This window comes from Vombatus ursinus, unplaced genomic scaffold (genome assembly GCF_900497805.2).
Source record: "Vombatus ursinus unplaced genomic scaffold, bare-nosed wombat genome assembly UNPS02014813.1, whole genome shotgun sequence".
NCBI lineage: Eukaryota > Metazoa > Chordata > Mammalia > Diprotodontia > Vombatidae > Vombatus > Vombatus ursinus.
The window spans coordinates 29,125,950-29,151,618 of NW_020954591.1; the positions used below are offsets into that span (position 1 = coordinate 29,125,950).

The following is a 25,669-nucleotide window of genomic DNA, read 5'->3' on the forward strand; positions in this document are numbered from 1 at the left end:
CAGGAAGCCTTTTCTAACCCCTCTTAATTCTCTTACCTTCCCCCATTTAATTATTTTTTACTTATCTTATATATAGTTTGTTTGTACATATTTGTTGTTGTTTTCTGCATTAGATTGTGAGCTCCTTGAGGTCAAGAACTGGGTTGTTTTTTTTTTTTTATTTTTGTCTCCCCGGCACTTAGCATAGTGCCTGGCACAATTGATCTCTAATGGGTCTTTTGGTGCCCAAACACAGTAATTTCTCTTCCCAAACTGCATAGGTTTGCTCTTTGTGGAAATAATTTCTTTAATCTTTGAATACAAATGATGCCACACCAACAGAGACTTGGTTTGTAATTAAAAAAAAATTAACTCATTGAGACATATAGAAGGCCCCTAACCTGGTCCTGGGTCATTGGGAATATGAATACACATTAGGCAGCCAAACTTTCTATCCCTGAGTTGGAATACAATTCCTATTTTTCTACTAGACAAAGTAGTCCCAATCCCAGTGACTCAGTGAGGCAGAGGGATTAGATGTAATGGAAGGGGGTAATTATTTCTGGACTGTGTCTCAGACCACAAACAAGTGTCAGTGCATTTTAAGAAGACGAGAATGATGTCAACCTCCGACTGTCAAGAACCAGCATTTTCCTTTTGGACTCCTCGACTTTGCAGAGTACAAAAGTGAAGATGGGCCACTGTGAGGGCTGTTGATTTCCTGAGAGCAGCACAGTTATTGCATGGTGGAGGAGGGGATATGTGGAGGGAAGGAAAGTATCCGCCCAAGTGGCTTGAGCTCATGATGGGTTCCCCTCAATGCTTGATCCTCAGTCTTCATCTGTGTCATTCAGAAGTGCTTCATGAGTGTTGGAACCTGTTGTCAGCTTTTGAATCCCAATGCTTTCTCCACCTCTGGGTCTCTTCAACTGATTTACTACACTACAAGAGAGGATTCATGAGAAATATTAAATCACCAGAAAAATGAACTCTAGCTCCTACACCATAGGGAAAGGGGGGAGGGGAAGGAATAAGCATTTATTAAGCACCTACTAAGTGCCAGGCACTGTGCTAAGCACTTTACAAATATCTCCTTTGTTAAAGAGGCCTTGAGGAAATTAGGTAGGGCAGCAAAAAGAAACAGGGTGCCCACAGTCACTCCTTTCCACCTGTCTTTCTTGGGTCTAGAGCAACATCTTGGGTATATCTGTTCCACTGGGGAGATGAAAAGACAGATAAAAACCCTAAACATAAGGGTGATTATGATAGGGGCAAGGATATAAGAAACACACATATTTCCACCTGATAGACTTCTATGTCTGAATGACAAGGCTAGGGTAGGGATTAGGCCTGTAAAAAAGGACTTGGAAGGCAGCTGGTAGTAGGGTTCAGCATATTTCCTCTCATACATACCCACAAACCAGAGAGAAGTTGATAGCTACAATGATCACAGCAGCCACGTAGTGCCAGCAGAAACACATGGTGATAAACATGATGTTATCATGAGATGTTTGGTCCCAAACAGGACCCCCAGAAGGTGGATACAGCACAAAGCCAATCTGGGAGAATCACAAGGAGAAAGCCCTCATTACCAGCTCACCCTCAGGAACCCCTGGCAGACAAGGGCCATTCTTCAAATACCAATCACTTCTTTATCCTAAAACTGGCTTGAACCAAAACTTATTTAAAAGGAAATTCCAGGGTCACTTCCTTGGGCTGAATAATAATTTATTTGCAGCAAACAGAAAAGACCAATGTGTCCTTAATTATAGTTTTCATGGGCGAGGTAAACATATGATTGGGCAGCTATGTGGCTTGCCCAGGCTCTCACATGGCAGTATAGTAGTACCTGTGTAGGATTCAGGTGTATGGGGACCCAGGGGTAGGAGTAGTCTCCAGTTTACTAGTACTGATGAACATTTGCTGACAGGTCTGAGATTCCAGTTGCCATGACTCCCTTGGCCTTCTCCTACAATGCCTGTCCTTGACTTCCTTACCCACCATGGGGGCTCTCGTTCTCTTGTTCTGCCACAAGCTGAGAAGCATTCTCCTGTGGACTTACCTGCCAGAACCAGGTGCCGTGGGCAATAAGGAGGCTGGCTCGGAAGAGCTCTAGGACAATATTGTCCCTGATGAAAACTTCAATGAAGATGGAAATGGCTCCTGCCCCCACCGTATATAACAGGAGAAGGTGGATGTGCTGGTCCAATGGTGGCCGACCATGGACATGATAATAGAAGAGAATGCCTGACACAAACCAAATCACAACCACTAATGAGCTAGTTGTTTATTTCTTCATTCAAGCCTTCACTTGGGCTGCATCCCAATACTAGGATGCCCTTCTCACTCTGCTTTTCTTCAGGTGCCCACTCTTCCTCCTCTCCTGACACCATCCTGAGCCTGGCCTTCCCCAATTAATTCAACCCTCCATTCTAGTTATACTTCCTTTACTTGTAGGGCCCTTTAGCACTTCCTTGAACCATTTTAGTGAGCATTTTGCTTATTTATGGCTTTGTAGGTTTTATTAGGTCATTCCATGTGTTTGTGTTCTCCTAATAGATTATGTATAAACTCCCCAAGGGCAAGGGCCATTTCTTCTCTCTTTTTGAACCTGACCACTGAGAAGACTGAATTGATCCTGTATCATTTTGGTTTTGATCCTATTTACAAGTAGTTGTTTTGTCCTGTAACTACTTAAGTCATGGTTCTTTGTCTCTGAGCTTCAGAATTCAGCTGGCCTGTAAGTTTAAAAATCTAGCTCTCCTGCCTCAGGGAGCTTAACTGATGTGGGGAATGTGTGTGAACACAAAGGGAGTGTAATAGTTTTACACCACTAAGCAATCCTTCAAAGATATCTGGTTTGCTACCAAATGTCTAGCCTGCTGTCTCATACCTAGACTCAGACAATGATCACTTTTTAGTCTTATGAGAGAAGAAGTGGGGGTTGTTAGCCCCATTATCAAACTTCTAACCAATCATGTTGTTCCCTTTGCCTCAGCTCTGTAACCAATCATATCATAACCAATCTCATGATGTTGTCTACCGTGTTCTGGCTTTTGTTCTGTGCTCCCCAAAACCTATATAAGAGGAACTGTCCTTTTGCTCAGGGTCTTTGGTATAAATGGAGGCAATCTATTGACCCCATTATATTGGCCGGCAGCATGTCCCTGTTAATAAATGTTATCTTGCTCAGAGATTTGTCTTAGTTTACCCTTCTGTTAAGACTCAAATGTGACACCACAAGGCTTCACATAGGGTTCTGCACACACTGCTACTCTGCCCAGTACAGTCATGTTGTGGACAGACTTGTGGGCAACAGCATAACTTAAACTCAGGGACTCAGATTTGTTCTTTCTCAATCCCCTTTTACAGTCACCTCCTCCAGCAGTCTAGGGAGGAGTGATTTGGCCCAGAGGTCTGATGCAGGTACAGAATACTTCTGGCTCCTTTAGCTAATTTTCTCTTGTGCAAGAGAGGTCTTCTTCCTATGCTAGCAGTTGGGTGTTCAAGGACTTCTGTCTAATTTTAGAATGAAGTCAAGAACTCAAGGCTTCTTTCGCCTGACCAAAAAGACATGTCCTTGCCTCTGCTTTGGCCAAAAGCAAGAGGAGTAGGGTTTGAAAGGTCATGAGAGAACCTGGTTGTTCAATATCCCCTTCAAAAACATTAAAAGAAATGGTCTTATCCCTAAAGAACATGCCAATGGGATGCCCCCAAGAAGACATCTTCCTTTGCAAAGGAAAACTGTAGATAGGGTTGCTCTTTCCCAGTGAGTAATCAGCTTTGCTCAGTGACCTTTGAAGTGATCTGAACTTATTGCCTTTTTCTTTAAAAATTGGGGTAAGATGGGAGGAAAGTATTAGTGGCCCGACTCCCCAGAAATGATCTTTTTCTAGTCTGTGTTATGAAGTTCATCCTACTTGTTTAGGCCCTTTGTGGGTCTTGGAAATGGGATTTTCTCGTCAAGTATTTTGTGGGTGGAGCAGCTAGGGAGCACAGTGGATAAAGAAGACTCATCTTCCTGAGTTCAATTCTGGCCTCAGACACTTACTAGCTGTGTGACCCTGGGCAAGTTACTTAACCCTGTTTAAATCAGTTTCCTCATCTATAAAATGAGCTGGGGAAGGAAATGGCAAACCACTCTAGTATCTTTGCCAAGAAAACCCCAAATGAGGTCGCAAAGAGTTGGACATGACTCAAACGATGGAACAACAACAATTTTGTGAGTGAGCCACGTGGTCTGTTGTATTTTGTCCCTTTGGAGACCCACTTGGATAAGTATCTTTTGTTCCTTCCCTTCTCCCTCCTCCTACTTGCCTTCAGTGACTGCAGCCAAGGACAACAGAAGGCGGTCCAGCCCCAGAGGGATAACAGGGAAGAGAAAAGTGAGCATGTCCATGAGGCCAGAGAGCCCATAGAACAGATACATGGTGCTGTGCTGCCAGTTCATCAGTTTTATCCAATCGTGGTCATTGTACAGGTGCAAGTGAGGTCCATCTGGAACAAACTGCTCTGCAAGGATCCCTGGTAGGAAACAAAGAGGGGAATAAAGGGTAGAGGATGACCCTGTAGCTGGGGGATGGGGAGAAGGTGGCAGATTAGTGTGCTGCAGGAGACAGGGCCCTTATTTCTGTTGTCTGAGGAGCCACTGATGCCTACTCAGAGAGAAATGGAGCATTTATGTTGGTCTTCTGTGTGGGTACCCTGAAATTTTTGCTCTTTTCTCAGGGAGCAGCATGTAGCTGAAGTCCAACAAATATTCAGTAATGAAGGAAGGAAGGAAGGAACAAATGAATGAATGAGATCTGCCTAACAGTGGACTTACATGAATTCCTGAATGACATGAATTACTCCAGACAGCTAAGGAAGATGTTTTGTGACCTGCATGGCTAGTGTATGGGATCAATCAGACTCATGTGAGCCAGACTCAGCATGATCAAAGGTTTGTCACAGTCCCTGCCTCAGTTTCCCTCTCCAGAGTACTCATAGATCAAAAGTGACAAGTGATAGAGGACACCAACTAGAAACAAGCCATGGAGAGGCACTTTGCTTGACCCCTCAATACCACCCTATCAGGGATACTCTGAGGGAACACCTCATAACTGACTATAACAATAGATTCCTAATGGTATTTCCTGTATCCAATCTATCTCCCTTCTAATCTATCCTTCATGTTATTTGAGTAACCTTTCCATTGAACTACTTGGACCATATTATACCTCAGCTGAAAAAACATTCTCTCCCTGTTTGTATACCAAATTAAGTATAAGTTCATGATTTGGCTTCTATGATCCTCTTGAACAACTTGAATGAATCCAGCCTACCTTTATAAGCATTACCTCACACTATTTCCCCCAATGTTCCCTACTGTCCAGCTAAAGTAAATTACTGATCATCTCCTATTCTTGTCCTTTTCTCTCTTCTTTCAGTCATTCTGCTTATGCTGTCTCCAGTGCTTGGAATACACTCCCCCATTTCTGCCTGCCCAAATCCTTCCCTTCTTTGAAGGTTCAACTCAGATATCATAGCCCTTTCATGAAGTCTTCCCTATCCCCTCATCTAGAAGGGAGCTCTTCCTTCTCCAATTGCTCATTGTTCTTTATTTGAATCTCTCCTCTTTCATTGACCCCATTCTGTCACCGTTAGAATTGTATACAAATGTGTTGTATTCTTCCTTTCGTCCCATTACAGCATATGTTCCTTGAAGGCAAGAATTGCTCCTTGTTTGAAGCTTGTATTCCCAGTGTCTAGCAGTTGTCAAGACTTCTTGTTTCTACTTTTGCAACATCTCTCACATTTGTCCCCCTTCTCCCACTCATGCCTTATTCAGGTCCTTCTTACCCCTCCCTTGGATAATGGCAGCAGCCTGCCAGATGGACGTTTGGCTTCCAGGCTCTCCCTTCTTTAACTCTTCTACCAAAAGACTGCAAACGTTATCTTCCTAAGCATAAATCTGACCATGTCATTCCCCTCCTCAGTAACTTCAATGTCTCCCTATATTGCCTCTAGAAAGAAAATACAAACTTGTCAGCTTTGAATTTAAAGCTCTTCGCAAACTGGCTCCAGCCTCCCTTTCCAGACTTTTGCATTAATCCCTTTCATGAACTCACTATGTAAACTCCCTCCTCTGGGCCAGGCTGTTCCCCCACATCATGGATATGCCCCCTTCTCACCTCCACCTGTTAGAATCCTCAGTTTCTTTTAAGGTTCAGCTCATGGACCATCTCACCTTTTTGATCTCTACAGTTATTAGAGCTTTCTCCCTTCTCCAGTTATCATTATTTACTTATCTATGTGTTATATCCCCCCAAGTAGAATGTAAGCCCCTTGAGTACAGGCATGGCTTTTCATTCTGACTTGCTGTCTCCAGCATATAGCACAGAGCAGTAGATGGTTAATAAATGCTTTGTCGTACTGGATTCAGTTGTTGCCACTGTAGGTCTTCCCCAGACGATGGAGGAGAGGAACAACACTTGAACCAGTCTGGTGTCTTTGGGAAAGGGAAACTGTTCACAAACGGTTCTTTAATAGCTCCCATAGAATCCTTCTGTTGATTGTCCACTCATTACCCCACTGACCCTCCTGCCTCTCTTGCCTGGGATGTGGGAAGTGCTTAATGATATGGATGTTAGCCACTCAAAGTCCCAATCTTTTCAAGTGCATACTATGAGAAATAAGTGAAAGTAAAAGGTCGATTAGTCTAAAACTGACCCTAAATATCTTTCATTTAGAATCTTCTCAGCAGTCATTGACTCACTTTGCATAATTGCAATCCTGTATTTATTGCTTGATAAAAGTTCTTAAGTTCACTAATAAAATCTTGTAGACTCTAAACTCCCTTAGGGCAAAGACTATGTTCTTTTTCTTTGGTTTGTCCTAGCAGCTTAGTATACTGAGGCAGTGTCCTCATAGGATGTAAGCTCTTTGAGGGCAGGGAGTTTCATTTTTGTTTTGTATTCCTAAGTGCTTAGCAAAGTCTCTTGCACATTAGGAGATATTTCATAAATGTTTATTGGTTGAATGATTTATAAGTTTAAGATTTCATTTCATTGTAATGATTTCATTCATTTCATCTACAGGAGATGGTCAATAATTTCTGTAGTCTCAGCAGTGTGGGGAACTCTTATTGTATCCTTAGATCCTAGCACAATGTTTGATAAATTTATAGAATCATATATATAGGGTATCCCAAAAGTCTTAATTTAAAGCTTAAAACTTCATTAAGACTTTTGGGACACCTGCTACGTCACAGATCTAGAATGAGAAAGGGGCCTTAGAGTACATCTCCCTCATTTTATAGGTAAGGAAACTGAAGCTGAGGGAGGTTAAGTAAATTTCCCAAAGGCACACAGGTAGTAGCAAGTGACTTAGGTGGGATTTGAACTCAGGTTTGTTGATTCCAAATCTAGTACTCTTTCCACTGTCTCATGCTGCTTCCTATTTTGGATACTTAATAAAAACTTGATTGATTAATTGTGGAGATTCCTTTGATTAGTGCAGGTCAGCATCTTATCTACAACTTTTAGCTCTAAGACAGTTTCCTGGGTCACTGATAGGTTAAGAGCCTTGTGCAGGTGACCCAGCTAGTAAGAGTAAGAAATGGGACTTGAACTTAAATATCCTGTCTACAGTTCTGGCCTTCTATCCTATGTCACATTGCCTCTCATTGTATTATGTCCTACATTTTATGTGTTATAATTATAATAATTACAGTAGTCCACTTATGCCAGATGCTTTGAAGAACAAAGTATAATCCCTGACAGGTCCTTCCAACATGAGAAGACTTGTATTAGGAGCTGAATTAAATTCAATATAACAAGCCTTTATTAAGCGCTTGATATGTGCTGGGCACTGTGCTAGGTATTGGGAGTATACCACTGAATGACCGGCAGTTCCTATTTTCAGTGTTTCTTTTAATGGGAAGACATCGACTTTCTAGCCTTTTGGTGGAGTGAGAGGCAGGGAGTGTGTGTGTGTGTCTGTGTCTATAGCAACAGAAGGTCCTGGATATGGCAGGGAAATCCCAGGGGCTAAGTACCCTGTCTCTGCTTACCAACTATAGCAAAGAAGACTCTGACCCCTCCATCGATGATCTCAATCTTTCGGTAGTAGTAGTTCAGCTTTCTGCTTTTTCCTTTGTGACTTGTGTATCTGAGTGAGTATTTCAATGACCACCAAATCCCAATGATCAAGAAGAAACTCCCTGGGAGGGCATGGCCCTTGAAGTTTGCCATTATGGTGTCAAGGGACCTAAAAGATGAAGAGGAAGTTGTTAGGTAACTGAATGAGGGACAAATTTGAGATTCATTTTGATGGTAAGTAGAGAGTAATGAATACAGAGATGGATGGGTCCAAAGTCAAACCCAGTTAAGACTAATCAACCCAATTATGCTAAATACAGTCATTCTAAGGATTTGGCCAGTTTGGTACAGTCATGAGTCTTCAGTAAAGGACATTCAATAAATATTTTTTAAAGAATAAGGAAATATAGCACTGGGCATGAGGGCCTTAAAAATTGGGAAATATTTCTTATGAATCTTTAATTGGAAGCCTTTAAAAATGTTTTTAACCTAGGGGTGGGGGATGAGTACCAGGTATAGGAGAACTGGGTTACAATGAGGTGAAGGTCAGCAGGCTCAGGTATATAACCATATCACAGGCTCTGGACCTGCCACCATATAGAGTTTTACCCAACACCTCCAGCAGTTCTTTCCATCCAATCCCAGTTGATCTCATAGTAGTAAACATTGTGATTATGTGCAACAACCACACAAAAAACAAGAGGAGCATACTTAGAAATAGAACTGCCAGATAGAAGAGAGGAAACAGTTACATAACTACTTTCAGGAAGACTGGGCCTTTGATGATAAAACTAGACTATTACAAACAGTCACAATATCACAGAAGCTCAGAGTCTGAAAGGACCTAAGAAGCCATCCAGGCCAGCATGTACCTAAGCAAGAATCCCCTACTGCATAGGACCTGGCAGGTGGCCACACAGCCTTTCTGTAAAGATCTTCAGTCAGAGGAAACCCACTACCTCCAGAGGAAACCTTTTTTTTTTTTTAACTCAATAGTATTTTATTTTTTCCCCAATTACATGCCAAGATAGTTTTCAACATTCACTTTTGTAAGATTTTGAGTTCCAGATTTTTTTCTCCCCCCCTGCCCCTCCCCAAGGCAGCATGCAATCTGATATAGATTATACATGTACAATTATATTAAAGATATTTCCACATTAGTCATGTTGTGAAAGAAGAATCAGAACAAAAGGGAAAAAACCACAAGAAAGAAAAAACAAAACAAAAAAAGAGAACATAGTATGCGTCAATCTGCATTCAGACTCCCCAGTTCTTTCTCTGGATGTGGATAGCATTTTCCATCATGAGTCCCCTTGAAGAAATTATCTTAGATCATTGCATTGCTGAGAAGAGCTAAATCTATCAAAGTTGGTCATTGCACAATGTTGCTGCTACTGTGTACAATGTTCTCCTGGTTCTGCTCACTTCACTCAGCATCAGTTCATATAAGTCTTTCCAGGTTTTTCTGAAGTCCTCCTGCTCATCATTTCTTATAGAACAATAATATTCCATTATATTCATATACCACAACTTGTTCATCCATTCCCCAGTTGATGGTCATTCCCTCAGTTTCCAATCCTTTGCCACCACAAAAAGAACTGCTATAAATATTTTTGTACATGTGGGTCCTTTTCCCTTTTTAATGATCTCTTTGGGAAACAGACCTAGAAGTGCTATTTCTGGATCAAAGGGTATACACATTTTTATAGCCCTTTGGGCATAGTTCCAAATTGCTGTCCAGACTGGTTAGATCACTTCACAACTCCACCAACAATGCACTAGTGTTTCAATTTTCCCACATCTTCTCTAACATTTATCATTTTCCTTTTTTGTCATACTAGCCAATCTGATAGGTGTGAGGTGGTACCTCAGAGTCATTTTAATTTACATTTCTCTAATCAATAGTAATTTAGAGCATTTTTTCATATGACTATAGATAGCTTTGATTTCTTTGTCTGAAAACTGCCTGTTCATATCCTTTGACCATTTATCAATTGGGGAATGACTTGTATTCTTATAAATTTGACTCAGTTCTCTATATATTTTAGAAATAAGGCCTTTATCAGAGACTCTGGCTGTAAAAATTGTTTCCCAGCTTTCTGCTTCCCTTCTAATTTGGTTGCATTGGCTTTGTGCAAAAACTTTTTAGTTTAATATAATCAAAATTATCCATTTTGCATTTCATAATGTTCTCTATCCCTTGCATGGTCATAAAATCCTCCCTTCTCTATAGATCTGACGGGTAAACAATTCCTTGCTCTCCTAATTTGCTTATGGTATCACTCTTTTGGTCTAAATCATGTACCCATTTTGACCTTATTTTGATATACAGTGTAAGATGTTGGTCTATGCCTACTTTCTTTCATACTATGTTCTAGTCAACCCAGCAGTTTTTGCCAAATAGTAAGTTCTTATCCCAGAAGTTGGAGTCTTTGGGTTTATCAAACAGTAGATTACTATAGTCATTGACTACTATGTCTTAACCTATTCCACTGATCCACTGCTCTATTCTTTAGCCAGTCCTCTGAGGACAAGGGACCAGTTTGTGAAGCACTTAGAATATCAAATAGAGGAGTTTATTTTTTATTACATTGATGATAAAGAGCCATTGGAGTTTATTGTGTAGAGGACTTACATTGTCAGATGTGTGTTTTAGGAAAATCACTTTTGGAGTCATGTGGAGGATGGATTAGAGTGGGGAAGGCCTTGAAGAAGAGAGGTCAATTAGAAGTTTATTGCCATAATTCAGGAAGGGGTGATGAAAGCCTACATTAGGGTAATGGTTAGAGGGGAACAGATGTGAGATGACATAAAGGCCTAACAGGTTTTGCAGGGTTTGATCCTGGTAATTACTTCCTCCTTCTGTATAGTGCTGGAGGAGACAGGAGGTGATGAGCTCAAAGAGGGGTTGGCCTTGGTTTTGGGAAGGACATCTTCAGCAGAGACTAAAGGACAAAAGAACGTGAGATGATGTCAAGAGGTTGGGAGATGTAAGGAAGGAAAAAGAGGAAACTTACAGAGAATGGTCTGGTTTTTTCTGTGAGGTTGAGGTCCTCAACTGAGGAGAGTGTGAGAGTGTGTGGTGTGGTATGTGGTGAAGAGAAAAAAGAAACCACCATGGGAATTGGGATACAGAATCGATTAGGGAGGAGTAAAAGGATTGCCTTGCTAAGGTTAGGGCCCAGTTGAGTTCAGATAATTTATAGTGGATCTAGTCAGTATGGTTGCACGACCTCTTCTAGGATATAGGGTTTTTTTTTTCTCCTAATATAGTTAAAATTTTTTTGTTGTTGTTCTCAGTTTTGCTTCCTGAACTCAGCTCATTCCAAACTTTATTACCCCTGGCACTGATCTTACAGGATTATGCCAAGATTGGTAATTATCCTTTTTTTTTTTTTACTTATACTTGGCTTTCATCTGTATGTATCTTGTGGAAATCTAATCTTGTAGAAATCTACACCATGCACTAAAATAAATTCAAAATAGATGCATAGCTTGACAGTTTGACAGGTGACACTATTAAAAAAGTAGAAGAGAATGAGATAAAGTATTTTTAAAAACTATGGCTAAGGAGAACTCTTAACCAAACAAGGATAGAGGAGATCACAAAAGATAATATGTTTTAAGTATGTAAATTTAAAAAACTTATATACATAATCAATGCAAATGGGATAAGAAGGGAAATAGTCTGTTGAGAAAAAATCTCTAAGAGTCTAGTATGTAAGTATATATATGTATATATACATATATATATGACTTTGATATAAAACATCATACCATAAATACATTACAGGTAAAGGAAATGTGATACCTTTTTAAGTGTAGAACGGGGAACAGTTCCTAACTAAACAAGAATTAGAAATGACCATAGACAACAAAATAGACAATTTGATTATATACAGTTTCACAAGTTTTTGCACTAGTAGGATCAATGCAATTAGAATTAGATGGGAAAAAAATGAACTGGGAAAAAGCTGTTGTAGCCAATTTATGATATAAAAATCTGATCTTCAAGATACACAGGAAATTGATACAAATATGTAAGAACAAGAGACGTTCCCTAATAGATAACTAGTCAAAGTATACAAAGAAGCAGATTCAAGGAAAGAAATATAAGCTATCAATAAGTATATGTGTTCATGATACACCAAAAATATGTGGTATGAAAATAAATTAAATAACCTCTACACATGGGATGATTAGGATTTGCTGGCAAAATGCTTCAACATTTCTCTGTGCTTATGTATGAGCACAGCTTCTAGTAAAGCTGGGAAGGTCTTCACAACTACTTCAGCCCAGGCTATTTTCAGTGGATTACATCCCATTTTCAGGTACTTTGGAAGCAAGGAGAATGAGGTTGCTTCAGCTTTGGCCCTAATCCATGTAATTAATCAGGAAACAATTCGATCACAGATTTATTCCACTGCCATGCAAAAATGACTTACATTAATTTTTTGTTGTTCATATCTCCCAAGATTCTTGCCTAAAGCAACCCTTGCTGTCTCTCAGATGTCCATTTTCAATAAATTGCTAGAGATGCATGTTGGTGTTGGGGATTATATCCTAGGGAAAAGAATATTTTTTTGCCCCATTCCTGAGTTGTCAACCCTGCATTTATTTGGTTGTACTTAAAATGGCATTAGACAGGGTTCCTGTACTCTTAGCCTACGGGTCCTGGATGATAGTGATTTATCCAGCCTGCTTTGGAGAGGGTCTGTTCATCTATCCAACCCACAATCACAGCCTGCTTCTATTTGGTCAGGGCTTTCAGGAGAGAAATTGGAGGCTTCCCATCCCATATCTTAGCTCTCTTACTGGCGTTTGCCTGCCTGGAATCATGTTTCTCATCCTGGTTGTTGACAGTGCCTTACCCACAGCAGCTTCTCAATGAAATGTGATGATCTCCCGCTTTTAGAACAGCAGTTAACCCTGGGACAATATTGGCCTGGAGAAGGATTTGTTTGGTGCCAAATTGAAGGCAAAACTCAAAGCAAATAAAAGTTTTCTGAGACTGAAGGAAACAGATTCAAACAATGTTGAAGCACCAGAGATGGAGACATCCTCATAGGATTCTTCCTCATACTATCTGTTCTCATACTATCCCAGTTCCCATCTTCCTAAAATCAATTTCTCTCTCTCCACAGCCTACTCAGATTGAGAAACTTTAACAGTGGAATGATTCTTCTGAGTCTGATAACAAATGTTTTCGGAATCCTATTTCTAAAATTTATTTATGTCACAAGGAAATGGATTGAGGGAACACCTTGGTTAGAACAGGGGTGATTTTTTTTTTTGCCTTTTCCTACGATAAATTAACATGGGTTAGGTGGTTGACATTATGGAAGGCATAGGGAGCCTGTTCCTGAGGAGAAAACATAGAATGTTTGTGTCATTGTAGGATCATAAATTTAGACTTGGAAGGGCCTTTAAATATCATCTAGAGCAGGGCTTCTTAACCTGGGGTCCATGAACATAGATGGGAAAAAAAAATTACATCTGTATTTTCATCAACCTCTAACCAAAATTTAGCATTTCCTTCAATTATTTTAAAACATTCTGAGAAGAAGTCCATAGGCTTCACCAGGCTAACTGAAAGACACTAAATGGTTAATAACTCCTGATATAGACCAATTCTTCCTTTTTCTAGGTGAGGAAACTGAGGTCTAGAAACCTTAAGTCTAAGGTATCACAGTCAGCAGGAATGACTATAGCTGTAACCTGTGGGTGGCTGGGAGGCAACAGAGAAGCCATGTAATGCACAGAAGGTTCTAGGTTGGTATCGTGGATGGGAGGAAAGGCCGTTGTTGTCCAAGGGATTATCTCTCCCTTCTTTCTAGTGACAAATCACTGGATTTGGAATCAATGAAATTGTGTTTGACCTGAAGCGTTGTCCCTGAGTTGAGTCACTCACCTTCATGACTGAATAAATTATTTATTAAGTTTCACTTCCTTCAACTACAAAATGACGTGGCTCTTGAGCAAATCACCTAAAATTAACAGGTTGAACTAGATCAGGGGCGGGGAACATGTGGCCTCAAGGTTACACGTGGCCTTCTAGGTCCTTGGGTGTGGCCTGTTGACTGACTCCAAGTTTTATAGAACAAATCCTTTTATTAAGGGGATTTCTTCTGTGAAGTTTGGAGTCAGTCAAAGGCCCACACTTGAGGACCTAGAGGGCCACATCTGGCCTCGAGGCTGCAGGTTCCCCACCCCTGGCTAGATAATAGGATCATAGATTAGAGCTGGAAGAAACTTAAATGCTTATTAATCGGCCTCCAAGGATTTTTATTAAGAGCACTGTTCTAGGTGCTGGGGTTACACATACAAGAAATGAAAAAACTCCTACATACACTCTAAAGCATACACTCTAAAGTATATTTACCTATATAGGTAAATAGAGATATAGAAATATAGCCCTATATATAGAGAGCTATAGATACAGATAACTTGATAGCTATAACTATAAGGAGAACAAATACAAATAAATACGAAGTAGTTAAATGACAGCCCAGTGGATTGAGTGCTGAACCTAAAGTCAAGAAGACCTAAGTTCAAATGTGACCTCAGGCACTTACTAACTGTGTGATCCTGGGTCTCAGTTTCCTCAATCTATAAATGAGCTGGAGAAGGAAATGGCAAACCACTCCAGTATCTTTGCTTAAAAAAATACCAAAAGGGATCACGAGGAGTTGGACACGATTAAAAATGGCTTAACTATGGGAAGGGGACTGAGGATTAGGTTCATGTTCAGCTCAGCTCCTACATAGCATTAGTCTCATCAGATTCAAAGTCCAAAGTCAAATAAAATGAACAAAATGAAACAAATTAGAGATTCCCACATATTCCTTTCCCTGAACCCTCAAACTCATTATAACCAACACGCAAATTAGGCAGGGTGTGTGTGCTCAGTGGTCTCTGGTTGCTGAGCATGAATAGATATATGAAAAAATTATAGAAAGACCAGTTGGATAATGATTGTGCCAAAGTGAGAACTGGGATGGTTCTGAAGTGAGACTATAGGTTCAGATCCCATCTCTGATGCCTACTACCTGTGTGACCTTGGGTAAGTTACTTAAATGTCTAGGCCTAAGTTTCCATGTCTGTAAAATGAGGCAGCTGGACAAATGAATTCAGAGGCCCCTTCCAATTCTAGATCTATGATCCTATAAGCCTATATATAGGCTGACTCTGGAAAGCCTTAACTTACCGCTGGCCATGGTAGACATTCAACCACAGAGCCAATAAGGGGAAGCCTGGATCTCCTTGGAGAATCTTTCACTGTAATCTCAACTAGCCGTATTTGCCTTTTCCATTGCTGATGGGGAATGGGGGTGGGGAGGAGGGGAAAGAAGTGAAATGGAAGGGATGGGCCTAGGTTAGGGTTTCTTTTCAAAACCAGGCAGAAGGATGAAGGTCAGAGGGAAATACGGTTCTAAGATCAAGGCGTGCCCTTCATTTCCAGATCATGGCACCTTGTACTTCCTGGTTCCAGCCTTCACAGCAGAACATTTGCTTGTCTTTCGTATTATTTCCTTTGGAATTCAGCCAGGCCATTTACTGACTTGTTTTTTGATTTTGAGCCTGTTTGCAGATGGGCTGTAATCATGTTTCCGTCCTCTAGAAATGAAGTAGAATTTTGGAAAAGCCCAACTTGCTCTATTTTCCCTATTGCACCTGCTGGATGGTTCAATTGTGGGTTGATTTCATCCTTGGATTTCATTCAACCCCAGATATTCCTGCTCTGGAGGAATTCCAGCTCAAAAAACTTTCGGCTCCCAACTGCTTACAGGATAAAACATGAAATCCGTGTTTTGGCATTTTGTTACTATTGTTTATAGTTTTCAGTCATGTCTGACTCTTTGTGACCCTATTTCAGATATTCTTAGCAAAGATACTGGAGTGATTTGCCATTTCCTTTTCCAGCTTATTTTACAGATGAAAAACAGGCAAACAGGGTTAAGTGACTTGCCCAGGGTCACACAGCTAGGAAGTGTCTGAGGCCAAATTTGACCTCAGGTCCTCCTGACTCCAGGCCCAACACTCTCTCCACTGCACCACCTAGCTGCCCTCCAGCATTTTAGGACTTCTACAATCTGACCTTCACTTATCTTTAGCCCTGTTTCACGCTACTTTTCTTTTTGCCACGGCATCATTGTGTCCTACTTTCTCTGAACACGGTGCATTGGCATAGGTGGAACCTTCCTTATGCCTTGAATACATTTCCTCCTCACTTCTGTGTGCTGTGTTTTGTCAAGGCCCAGTTCTGGTGTCACCTTCTCCATGAAACTTTCCTGATCCCTTTGGTAGAAAGTTATCACTTCTCCCAGAAATATCCTATAGGACTTTGTCTGGACCTCCCCTTTGCCTTTTTTTTTCTTTTACATTTCACTTTGTATGATGCATAACGTTGAGGTTAGTCTATTTATATATCCTTTACATGTCCTTATTTCCCCCTGATTGGACCCCCTCTCTCCCTCCTGCAGATTGTAAACTCCTTGGTGGCAGGAACTCTTGGTTTTCATTTCCCAGCATCTATAACAGTGGATGATACATGGTGGGGACTTAAATATTGATTGGCCTGGATTCTGGGGCCAGCCTGGTCCCCCTCCTTGGATCTTGCTCTCCTGTGTCCAACCACAATTTGGCTGTTACTATTGCTCTTGGGGGAGGAGGGAGTCATTCAAGAAAGCAGCAGGATAAAAACCAGGGAGTGGAGGCCACAGGCCTCTTCCCATAGGTGATTTCACAAGGGGAAATATTCTAGAGCCAAAGAATTCAGTTGCTTGCCAGCCAAATCGAGGCCAATTTAATTAAATATTTTTAGACCAATTTAATTTTCATCAGAGCAATGTTTAGACACTAGGATATCTGGCTTAATGTACACCCTTAATTCAATTTACTTCAGTTGAGGGAAGGCGAGGACAAGTCTGAGAGACCTTGGACCTTGAGACACGTGTTGAGAAAGTCCCTGGGACACTGATTTTATGAATGAAGACATCCTAAGAACAAAGGAAGGAAACAAGTATATATTAAGTGCCATTGTGTGCCAGGCACTGGTAAGCACCTTACAAATATTATCTCATTTGATCTTCACAACAACCATGAGAGGTAGGTGATATTATTATCTCCACTTTACAGCTGAGGAAACTGAGACCAACAGAGGATAGCCCAGGATCACACAACTAGAATTATCTGAGAGCGGATCTGAATTCTGATCTTCTTGATTCTAGGCCTACAGCTCTACCTACTGAGTCACCTAGCTGCTTCCTAGGGACTCCCTCTTGAGAGGAGGCGGGGACACGTCAAGGAGAGGCCTCAGATGTTGGGGCACAAGGATCTATGGGGAAGAAATCTCATGTACACTGGAATTATGGATGGAAACATCTGAAATATACTTCTGAGGGAGGAATCATTGGATGGTGGGGTGGCGGGGAGTAGTGAGAACAGAGCCAAAAAGAAGCTGATAACTTCCTTTTTAAACTAACTTGTTAACTAGAGGCTAAGCTCAGCTATTCAGAATTTTTGTATCTTGGGTTAAGGCCCTGGTCCCTCTGCGCTGTATTACAACTTTGGTGTCTACTCTGTCAAGGTGTTAGGTTTGGAGTGGGAGGGGACGGAATAGAAAGAAGAATAAGATAAGGCCCTGCCTGTATCTAGGGAAGGGAGTGTGGTGGTAGTTTTGCAATATCAGGAGCCCTCACACAGTCCATCACCCAATATGTCCTAGGTACCAGGCATTGTGTACACTATGTACCTTAGGGATCAGGAATCTCAAGACTCCAGAACAAAGTTTGCCTTGAAAAATTGCCATGACCCTGACATGGGGGAAGCACCCAGGAAGGATCAGATAATCAGATGCTGTTGTAACATGTGTTTGAGTAGAAATGCCAGGAGAATGGATTTGTTTTTGAAACTGCAGGGTGTAGATGGGTATGGGTTAGAAGGAAGTCAGTGTTGAGTTTACTCTGTATTTCTAGGCCCAACTCCACCCACCAGAATGCTTTTGGGCCAAAGAGCTCACAGGACTACAGCTGATGATCTGCCACAAGGCTGATTTTTGATTGCTCAGGTCATTATAAAATTGTCTCTAGCTCTTGAAAAAGTATAAAAACCTCAAGACATCTCATGAGTCACCAGGCAAATAAGTATTCTGATGAATGCAAATTTTAAAATGACATAAATGGAAAGTGGAAGCAGTGGTACACAGTCAAGAACAAATATAAAAGAATAGACCTCTCAGAAAAGTCTGAGGAAGGCTGAAGTACAGAATGAGCTGAGATTTCTGCAAAATATGAAGGATAACCCAAGTTTTAAAAGATATAGTCAAGATAATAACAATAATAAAGAAAGAGGATCACTGTATGGAGCAGGTAATTACCAAGAGAAAGTGATCAGTTAAACTCCTATTACCTTTTTGCCTTTTAATAATACTTATTTACTTACTATTAATACTACTACTACTACTAATCATAGTAATATTCTTAATAATAATATTCTTAATAATAGCTTGTATTTATATGGCATTTTAGGATTTGCAAAACACTTTACATTTTATCCTCATAACAACTATGTGAGGTAGGTGCTTTTATTGTCCACACTGCTTTATAGATTGTAGAAGTGAGCCTGAGAGAAGTTAAATACCTTGCCCAGTATCCCCATGGCTGTTGTTTGAGGAAGGATTCAAGCTCAGGGAGGTCTTGCTGACTTCAAGCCCAGCAATCTTTCCACTGGGCCACATGGCACTCATAAGGAGAATGATTTTCAGACCAGTAAAGGATAGAATAAAAATGGTGAAAAGGAGATTTATAGAGACTTTTGGTTATGTTGGCTGTATGAATGATCACTGGCATTCTTCCATCTAATCAGTATCCTCTTATTACAACTTTTCCTATGCTTTTCTCCTCCTGAATCAATTTTGGCCTCATGGTGACCTCTAATCCCTCTCTACCCTTCATTACTTTCTTAGGCCATTACCCTTGCTCTGACTTCATTTTCTTCTATTCCTAATCTTGGCCCTATAGTTTACCAGTTCAACTCCACCTGTCATTTACTCTCAAATCCCTTTGTCCTTTTGCTGCTCATGCCTTGCCAAACTCCAGACCTGAATTACTCTGACCTTGGCCTCCTCCCCTCCTACTTACAGTGCTGCTGAACAAAACTGGAGGAAGTCATACAACTTAACAATCTAACCTCAACTAGACCCTTACTGCAGGATGGCAGTAATCCTTTTACTCCTCCCTAGTTGATTATTTTGCTCCTCACGGGAATGGTTCCAAATCTTCCCTTCTCTCTCCTAAAACTTCCAACATTACCCTTCCCCCTCAAAGCTTAAGATGAGGCCTTATTTTACTGAGAAAATAGAGGCCATTTGGGGTGAGCTGTCTCTTTTTTCTAGTTCATACTGTATCTTGATACCATCCCTCATTCTCTCCAACACTTAGCACAATGCCTGAAAAACAGCAATCTGGAATTATGCCCAAAGAGTCATTAATCTGCCTATTCCCTTTGACCCAGCAATGCCACTACTAGGTCTATTACCAAAGATGATTAGGGAAAAAGGAAAAGAACCTCTGTGTTCTAAAATATTTATAGCAGCTCTCTTTGTGGTGGCAAAGAACTAGAAATTGAGGGGATGCCTGTCAATTGGGAAATGGCTGAACAAGTTGTGGTTTATGATTGTGATGGAATACGGCTGTGCTATAAGAAATGATGAACTCAATGATTTTAGAAAAACATAAAAAGACTTGCACAAATAATGAAGAATGAAATGAGCAAATAAGAGAACATTGTATACAGTAATAGCAATATTGTTTTAAGAATGACTTTGAGCAATTAAGTTATTCTGACTATTATAAATACCCAAATTAACTATAAAGGACAAATGAAGAAAGACAATATCTGCATCCAGAGAAAGAACTGAAAATAGAGGTACGTATAGAATAATTTTACACGCATATACCTACTGTGTTATAAGAAATGATGAGCTTCTTTTCATGGTGGCCAAGAATTGGAAATTGAGGGGTTGTCCATCAATTGGAGAATGGCTGAACAAGTTGTGGTATATGAATGTTATGGAATACTATTATTCTATAAGAAATGATGAGCATGTAGATTTCAGAAAAACCTGGAAGGACTTATATGAACTGATGCTGAGTGAAGTGAGAAGAACCAGGAGAACATTGTGTACAGTAACAGCCACATTATGTGATGACTAACTTTGATAGACTTATCTCTTCTTAGCAATGAAAGGATCTAAGACAACTCCAAAAGACTCATGATGGAAAATGCTATCCATACCCAGAAAAAGAACTATGGAGTCTGAATGCAGATTGAAGTATATTATTTGCTCTTTGTTGTTGTTGTTGCTTTTTCTTTCTTGTAGTTCCTCCTATTGGTTTTAATTCTTCTTTACAACATGACTAATGTGAAATGTTTAATATGAACGTATATGTAGAGACTATATGACATTGCATGCTGTCTTGGGGAGGAGGGAGAGGAAGGAGGGAGAGAAAATTTAATGGAAGTGAATGTTGAAAACTAAAAATAAATTTAAAAAATGCATGCTAAAAAATAAAAATCACAGTTACTTGGCATTTTAAAAAAAAGAGAGAGATGAAAAAATACTGAAGTAGCCAGAGAGAAAGAGTTAAGGTACCAAGGAGGTACAGTCAGGATCACACATGACTTGGTAGTTACCACTATAAAAAAGAAGAAATCTTGGAATAGTCAAGAAAACAGTAAAAAAAAAAATCTTGGAAAAGTCAAAAGATGAGGTTTAGAACCAATAATAACTTGACCTGGATATAAACCTATAGGAATAAAAGTATATCTTTAAAGGAATAGACTTTGAAGCATTCCTGGTGAAAAAAAAATCAAAGCTCAGTAGAACTGAAATGTAAATATAAAAATGTTATCAAGAGAAACCCAGATAAATACTTCTGAATAATTGGAAGGGACTATATAATGATGAAATGCTCACATTCTAAGAGGGGGATAAGAAACAATTATCCCTTCAAAACACTGTTTTCATTAGTCACAAGAAGAGTTAAATCAGACAAACATAAGCCTTGGGGTGGTTTTAATCTGTTTTTGTGGTCAAAAGAGAGGAAAGAAAATAGAAGGAAAAGGAATATAGTAGAGGAGAAAGGAGGAAGAAGGGTGTAGAAATCCCTTTTTGTTATAATTGGGACATGTAATAAAAGTATACAGACTTGAAGGAAGAGGTGGGAGGAGTAAGTATCAATTAAATACCCTTATTAGAAGCCAGCAAGAAAGAACAGAATTTTAGAAAAGTCAGATATGATAGAGCTTCAAGGATTACTGAATGGGAATAGAAAGGAGTATTCATATTGTCGGCTAAACTAGAGCACAAAGACCTCACAAACAAATGTAGAAAAGAAGAAAATATTAACCACACATTTATTGACCACGCTGAAATAAAACATAATTAACAAAGGGGCTTTGAAGAAAGGATACAAACTTTAAGTGGAGGTTAAATAATTTAATCTTAAAGAATTTGTGGGTCAGAGAATAAATCTTAGAAACATTAAATGACTTAATCAATGAAAAGGACAACAGAGACAATATGACAAAGCTTATAGGATGCAGCCAAATCAATCCTTAGAAAAAGGTTTATTTATCTAAATACTTTCATGAATGAAAGAGAGAAAAGATTAATGAATTGGACATGTGACAAAAAATATAGAAAAGCAACAAATAAAAAAATCTTAAGTGACGCACAAGAAAAGAAATTCTGAAAATAAAAAAGAGAATAAAATTAAATGAAAATAAGAGCTGTTTTGGGGAAGAAAAATAAAATAGACAAACTGGTAGCTAATTTGATTTTTAAAAAAGAGAGGAAAATCTAATTGCCAATATCAAAAATGAGAAAGAAGAATTCATGAAAGTTTAAAAAGAAATAAAAGAAATTATTAGAAACTATTTTGTTGAATACATTCCTCAAAATTGGTTACTTTAATAATATGGATGATGCAAAAACATAAAATGCCCCAAATAACAGAACCAGAAATAGAGAACAAGAAATAAGTGAATTCTCAAAGAAAAAAAAAACTGAGACCTGATGATTTTATCAGTAAATTCTATGAAACATTAAAAAAAACAAAAAACAAACAATTAATTCCACTGTTACACAAACTGCTGTCATTGGAGAATGAAAAGAAGGTATTGAAGCATAACAAAAAGAAGGGAACTCAGAGGAAATCAGATAGATACACTTAAAAACAAACAAACAAACTGTATATGATAGATGGCTGTATCAGATAGATACATTTTCAAATGTATGAATGACACTAAGCTGGAAGAAGCTGGCAGAAACAAAGCCATCTCAACATGTCCAAAACAGAATTTATTATCCTTCCTCTCCAAACTTATTTCTCATCCAAGCTTTCCTTTTTCTTTTGTCAATGGCACCACCATTTCCCTAGTCTCCTAGTTTTGTAACCTTGGTGTTATTCTCCCTTTTTCTCCCTCTCCTCCTATCTGATCTTGCTAAATCTTGCTGCCTCTACTTTACATCTCTTGTGCTTCTTACCCTCTCTATTTACACAACTACCATTTTAGTTCAAGCCTTCATCACTTCTTACCTAGACTCTAACAATGTCATTCTAATTGGTCTCCTCTCAAATCTTTCTCTACTACAGTCCACCTTGTACGTAACAGCCAAAGTTTTTCCTGAGGCACATATCTGACCATGTCACTTCCTTTTGCAATAAGTTCCAGCTACTGCCTAGCTTTTAAAATCCTTCACAACATGGGCCCAACATATGTTTTCAACTTCACTGGACATAGCTCCCTGCCCCACACTTTGTTACCTAGCCAAACTGGCCTGTTCTTTTTTCCTCAAAATGACACTGCATCTCCAATTTCCATGTTTTTTCCATTGGCCGTCTTCTCACCTCTCCTCGACATAATCTCTTATTTCAAGATTATGTTCAAGCACCACATTCAATAGGAAACCTTTTCTGACACCTCATAATTGCTAATGCTCTACACCTTAACTACACTGTATTTTATACACACACACACACACACATCTATGTACACATACATATGTATACACAAACATATATATATTTACTTTGTATTCATTCTGTACACATTTGTGTATATTATGTGTGTGTGTGCATAATATTTCCCCTATAAAATATAAGCTTGTTGAGAGTAGGGATTGTTTTGTTTTATTTTATTTTTAAGGATCTGTATCCCCATCACTGGCAAGGGGGTTGGATTATATGATTTCTGAGGTATCTTGAAAGTCTGAGATTTTAGGATTCTGAGAAGTGCCCAAATTCCCTCTGGAACAGTCTAACCCTGCTGCCTACCCAAAATCATAAGTAAACTATCTCCTAATCTTAATGATCAGTAAGATTTATGAAGACTTATCAAAAATCACTACATTTTCAGAACTGATGATCACTTAGTCCAATCTCCTAATTTAATAAGCAATCAATGAACAAGCATTTATTAATTACCTACTATAACCTCTCTAGCCAAATTTCCAACTTAAAAAGAGGTTTTGAATGTCATTAGGCTTGTCTCCTACGGCAAAGCACCTGGTTGCTGATTCTAGTCTAGCTGAGATTTACAAGGTGGGGGGTCCTTTGCTCACACAAAAGCTGACTGAAATTTTCCAGGTTATATGGCAAGAGGAGGTTATCCCCCAGTCCATCTCTATAAAGGTAAAGGAAAGAGATTGTCCTATGACAATCATGGAGTGGGGTGCGGTTGTCTCTCTCTCTTAGTCATTGCTGGCAAGATTCTTGCCAGAGTCCTCCTTAATAGGCTGATCCTTCACCTGGAAGATGGTCATCTACCTGAGAGCCAGTGTGGCTTTAGAAAGGGCTGAGGAACAGTCGATATGGTATTTGCTGCCTGACAACTCCAGGAGAAATGCCAGGAGCAGAACAGAAGTCTATACATAAACCTCGTCGATCCAACCAAAGCCTTTAATACTGTCAGTTGTGAGGGCTTATGGAAAACTATGTCAAAATTTGATTGCCCAGAGAAGTCTGTCAGTATTGAATGTCAATTTCTTGACAGCATGCTTGCCCGGGTTCTAGATAATGGATGATGCTCTCATGCTTTCCCAGTTGCCAATGGAGTGAAGAAAGGCTGTGTGCTTGCTCCCATGCTTTTTAGCATGATGTTTTCCGCTGTGTTGCCAACTACCTTCAATGAGGAGGAACATGGTACCAAGGTCAGCTAGTGCACTGATGATAAATTATTTAACTTGAAAAGGTTACAAGCCAAGGCTAAAGTGGAGGGAGTGTTGGTGCATAATTTTTGTTTATAGATGATTGTGCACTCAATGCAATCTCTGAAGCTGAGATGCAACAAAGAATGGACCAATTCTCTGTTGCTTGTGCTAATTTTGGCTTAACAATTATCACCAAGAAAACACAGGTGCTCCACCATCTAGCACCACACCATCTACACATGGAACCATTGGTTACAGCAAATGGAGACGTTTTGAATACTGTGGATAAGTTCACTTACCTTTGCAGTATACTTTTTTTTTTTTGATGAGGCAATTGGAGTTAAGTGAATTGCCTAGGGTTCATGTAACTAGTTAGGGTCAAGTATCTGAGGCCAGATTTGAACTCAAGTCCTCCTGACTCCAGGGCTGGTTCTCTATTCACTGTGCCATCTAGCTGCTCTCTGCAGTATACTTTCTAGGGACATACACATTGATAATGAGGTTGACACACAGGTTGCCAGAGTTAGCTCAGTGTTTAGGAGGCTCCAAAGGAAAGTGTGGGAGAGAAGAGGTATTAGACTGACTACCAAACTGAAGGTCTACAAAGCCATTGTGCTGACCTCATTGTTGTTTGCCTGTGAAACCAGGACAATATATCAGTGCCATGCCAGGAGACTGAATCACTTCCATTTGAATAATCCTAGAAAGATTCTGAAGATCATCTGGCAGGATAAGGTAGCAGACACTAGGGTTCTTTCTCAAACTGAACTGCCAAGCATTCAAACTCTACTGCAGAAAGTGCAACTCCAATAGGCTGGCCATGTTGTTTGAATGCCAAATGTATGCTTGCCTGAAAGACTTTTACAGAGAACTCACACAAAGCAAGTGCTCACGTGGTGGTCAGGAGAAGTGATACAAGGACACTGTCAAAGTCTTTCTGAAGAACCTTGTAATTGATTGTGTGACTGGGAGATGCTGGCAAAGGACTGCCCAGCATGGTGTACCCACATCAAAAAAGATACTGTGCTCTATGAGCAAAGCAGAATTGAAGTAGCTCAAAAGAAGTGCAAGATATGCAGATTTAGAGAATCCACCCCAAAAGTTCACATGGACTGTTTGTGCTTGACCCATGGTAGAGCATTCCAAGCTCAGACTGGTCTGATCAGCCACAGTCAGATACATTATAACTTGACCCTAACATAATGATGTCATTTTTGTCCTCTTTGAGAACAAAGAACCAACCAACCAACCAACCAACCACACTCAAGGCACTGAGGGATACAAATACACAAATGAGACATCCCTGCTCTCAACATGCTTACATTTTATCTGAGGGGCTTATCGTCTATTCTTGCAATTATACCATGGAGTAGAAATTACAGCAGTAGCTAAC

At 39.8% G+C, this 25,669-nt stretch overlaps 1 protein-coding gene across 1 annotated transcript in view; it reads right to left on the reverse strand.

Annotated features, from left to right (window-relative positions):
- Window positions 1-257: 257 nt before the first annotated feature.
- TMEM45B (transmembrane protein 45B) overlaps window positions 258-25,669 on the reverse strand; it is a 31,930-nt gene continuing 6,518 nt past the window's right edge. The window contains exons 2-6 of the mRNA XM_027835145.1: window positions 8,033-8,229; window positions 4,297-4,503; window positions 2,042-2,226; window positions 1,393-1,538; window positions 258-921 (exon numbers count right to left, since the gene is read on the reverse strand). Coding sequence (XP_027690946.1) covers window positions 810-921; window positions 1,393-1,538; window positions 2,042-2,226; window positions 4,297-4,503; window positions 8,033-8,213 — 831 coding nt within the window. The 5' untranslated portion in view covers window positions 8,214-8,229 and the 3' untranslated portion in view covers window positions 258-809. The remainder of the gene's footprint in view (window positions 922-1,392; window positions 1,539-2,041; window positions 2,227-4,296; window positions 4,504-8,032; window positions 8,230-25,669) is intronic.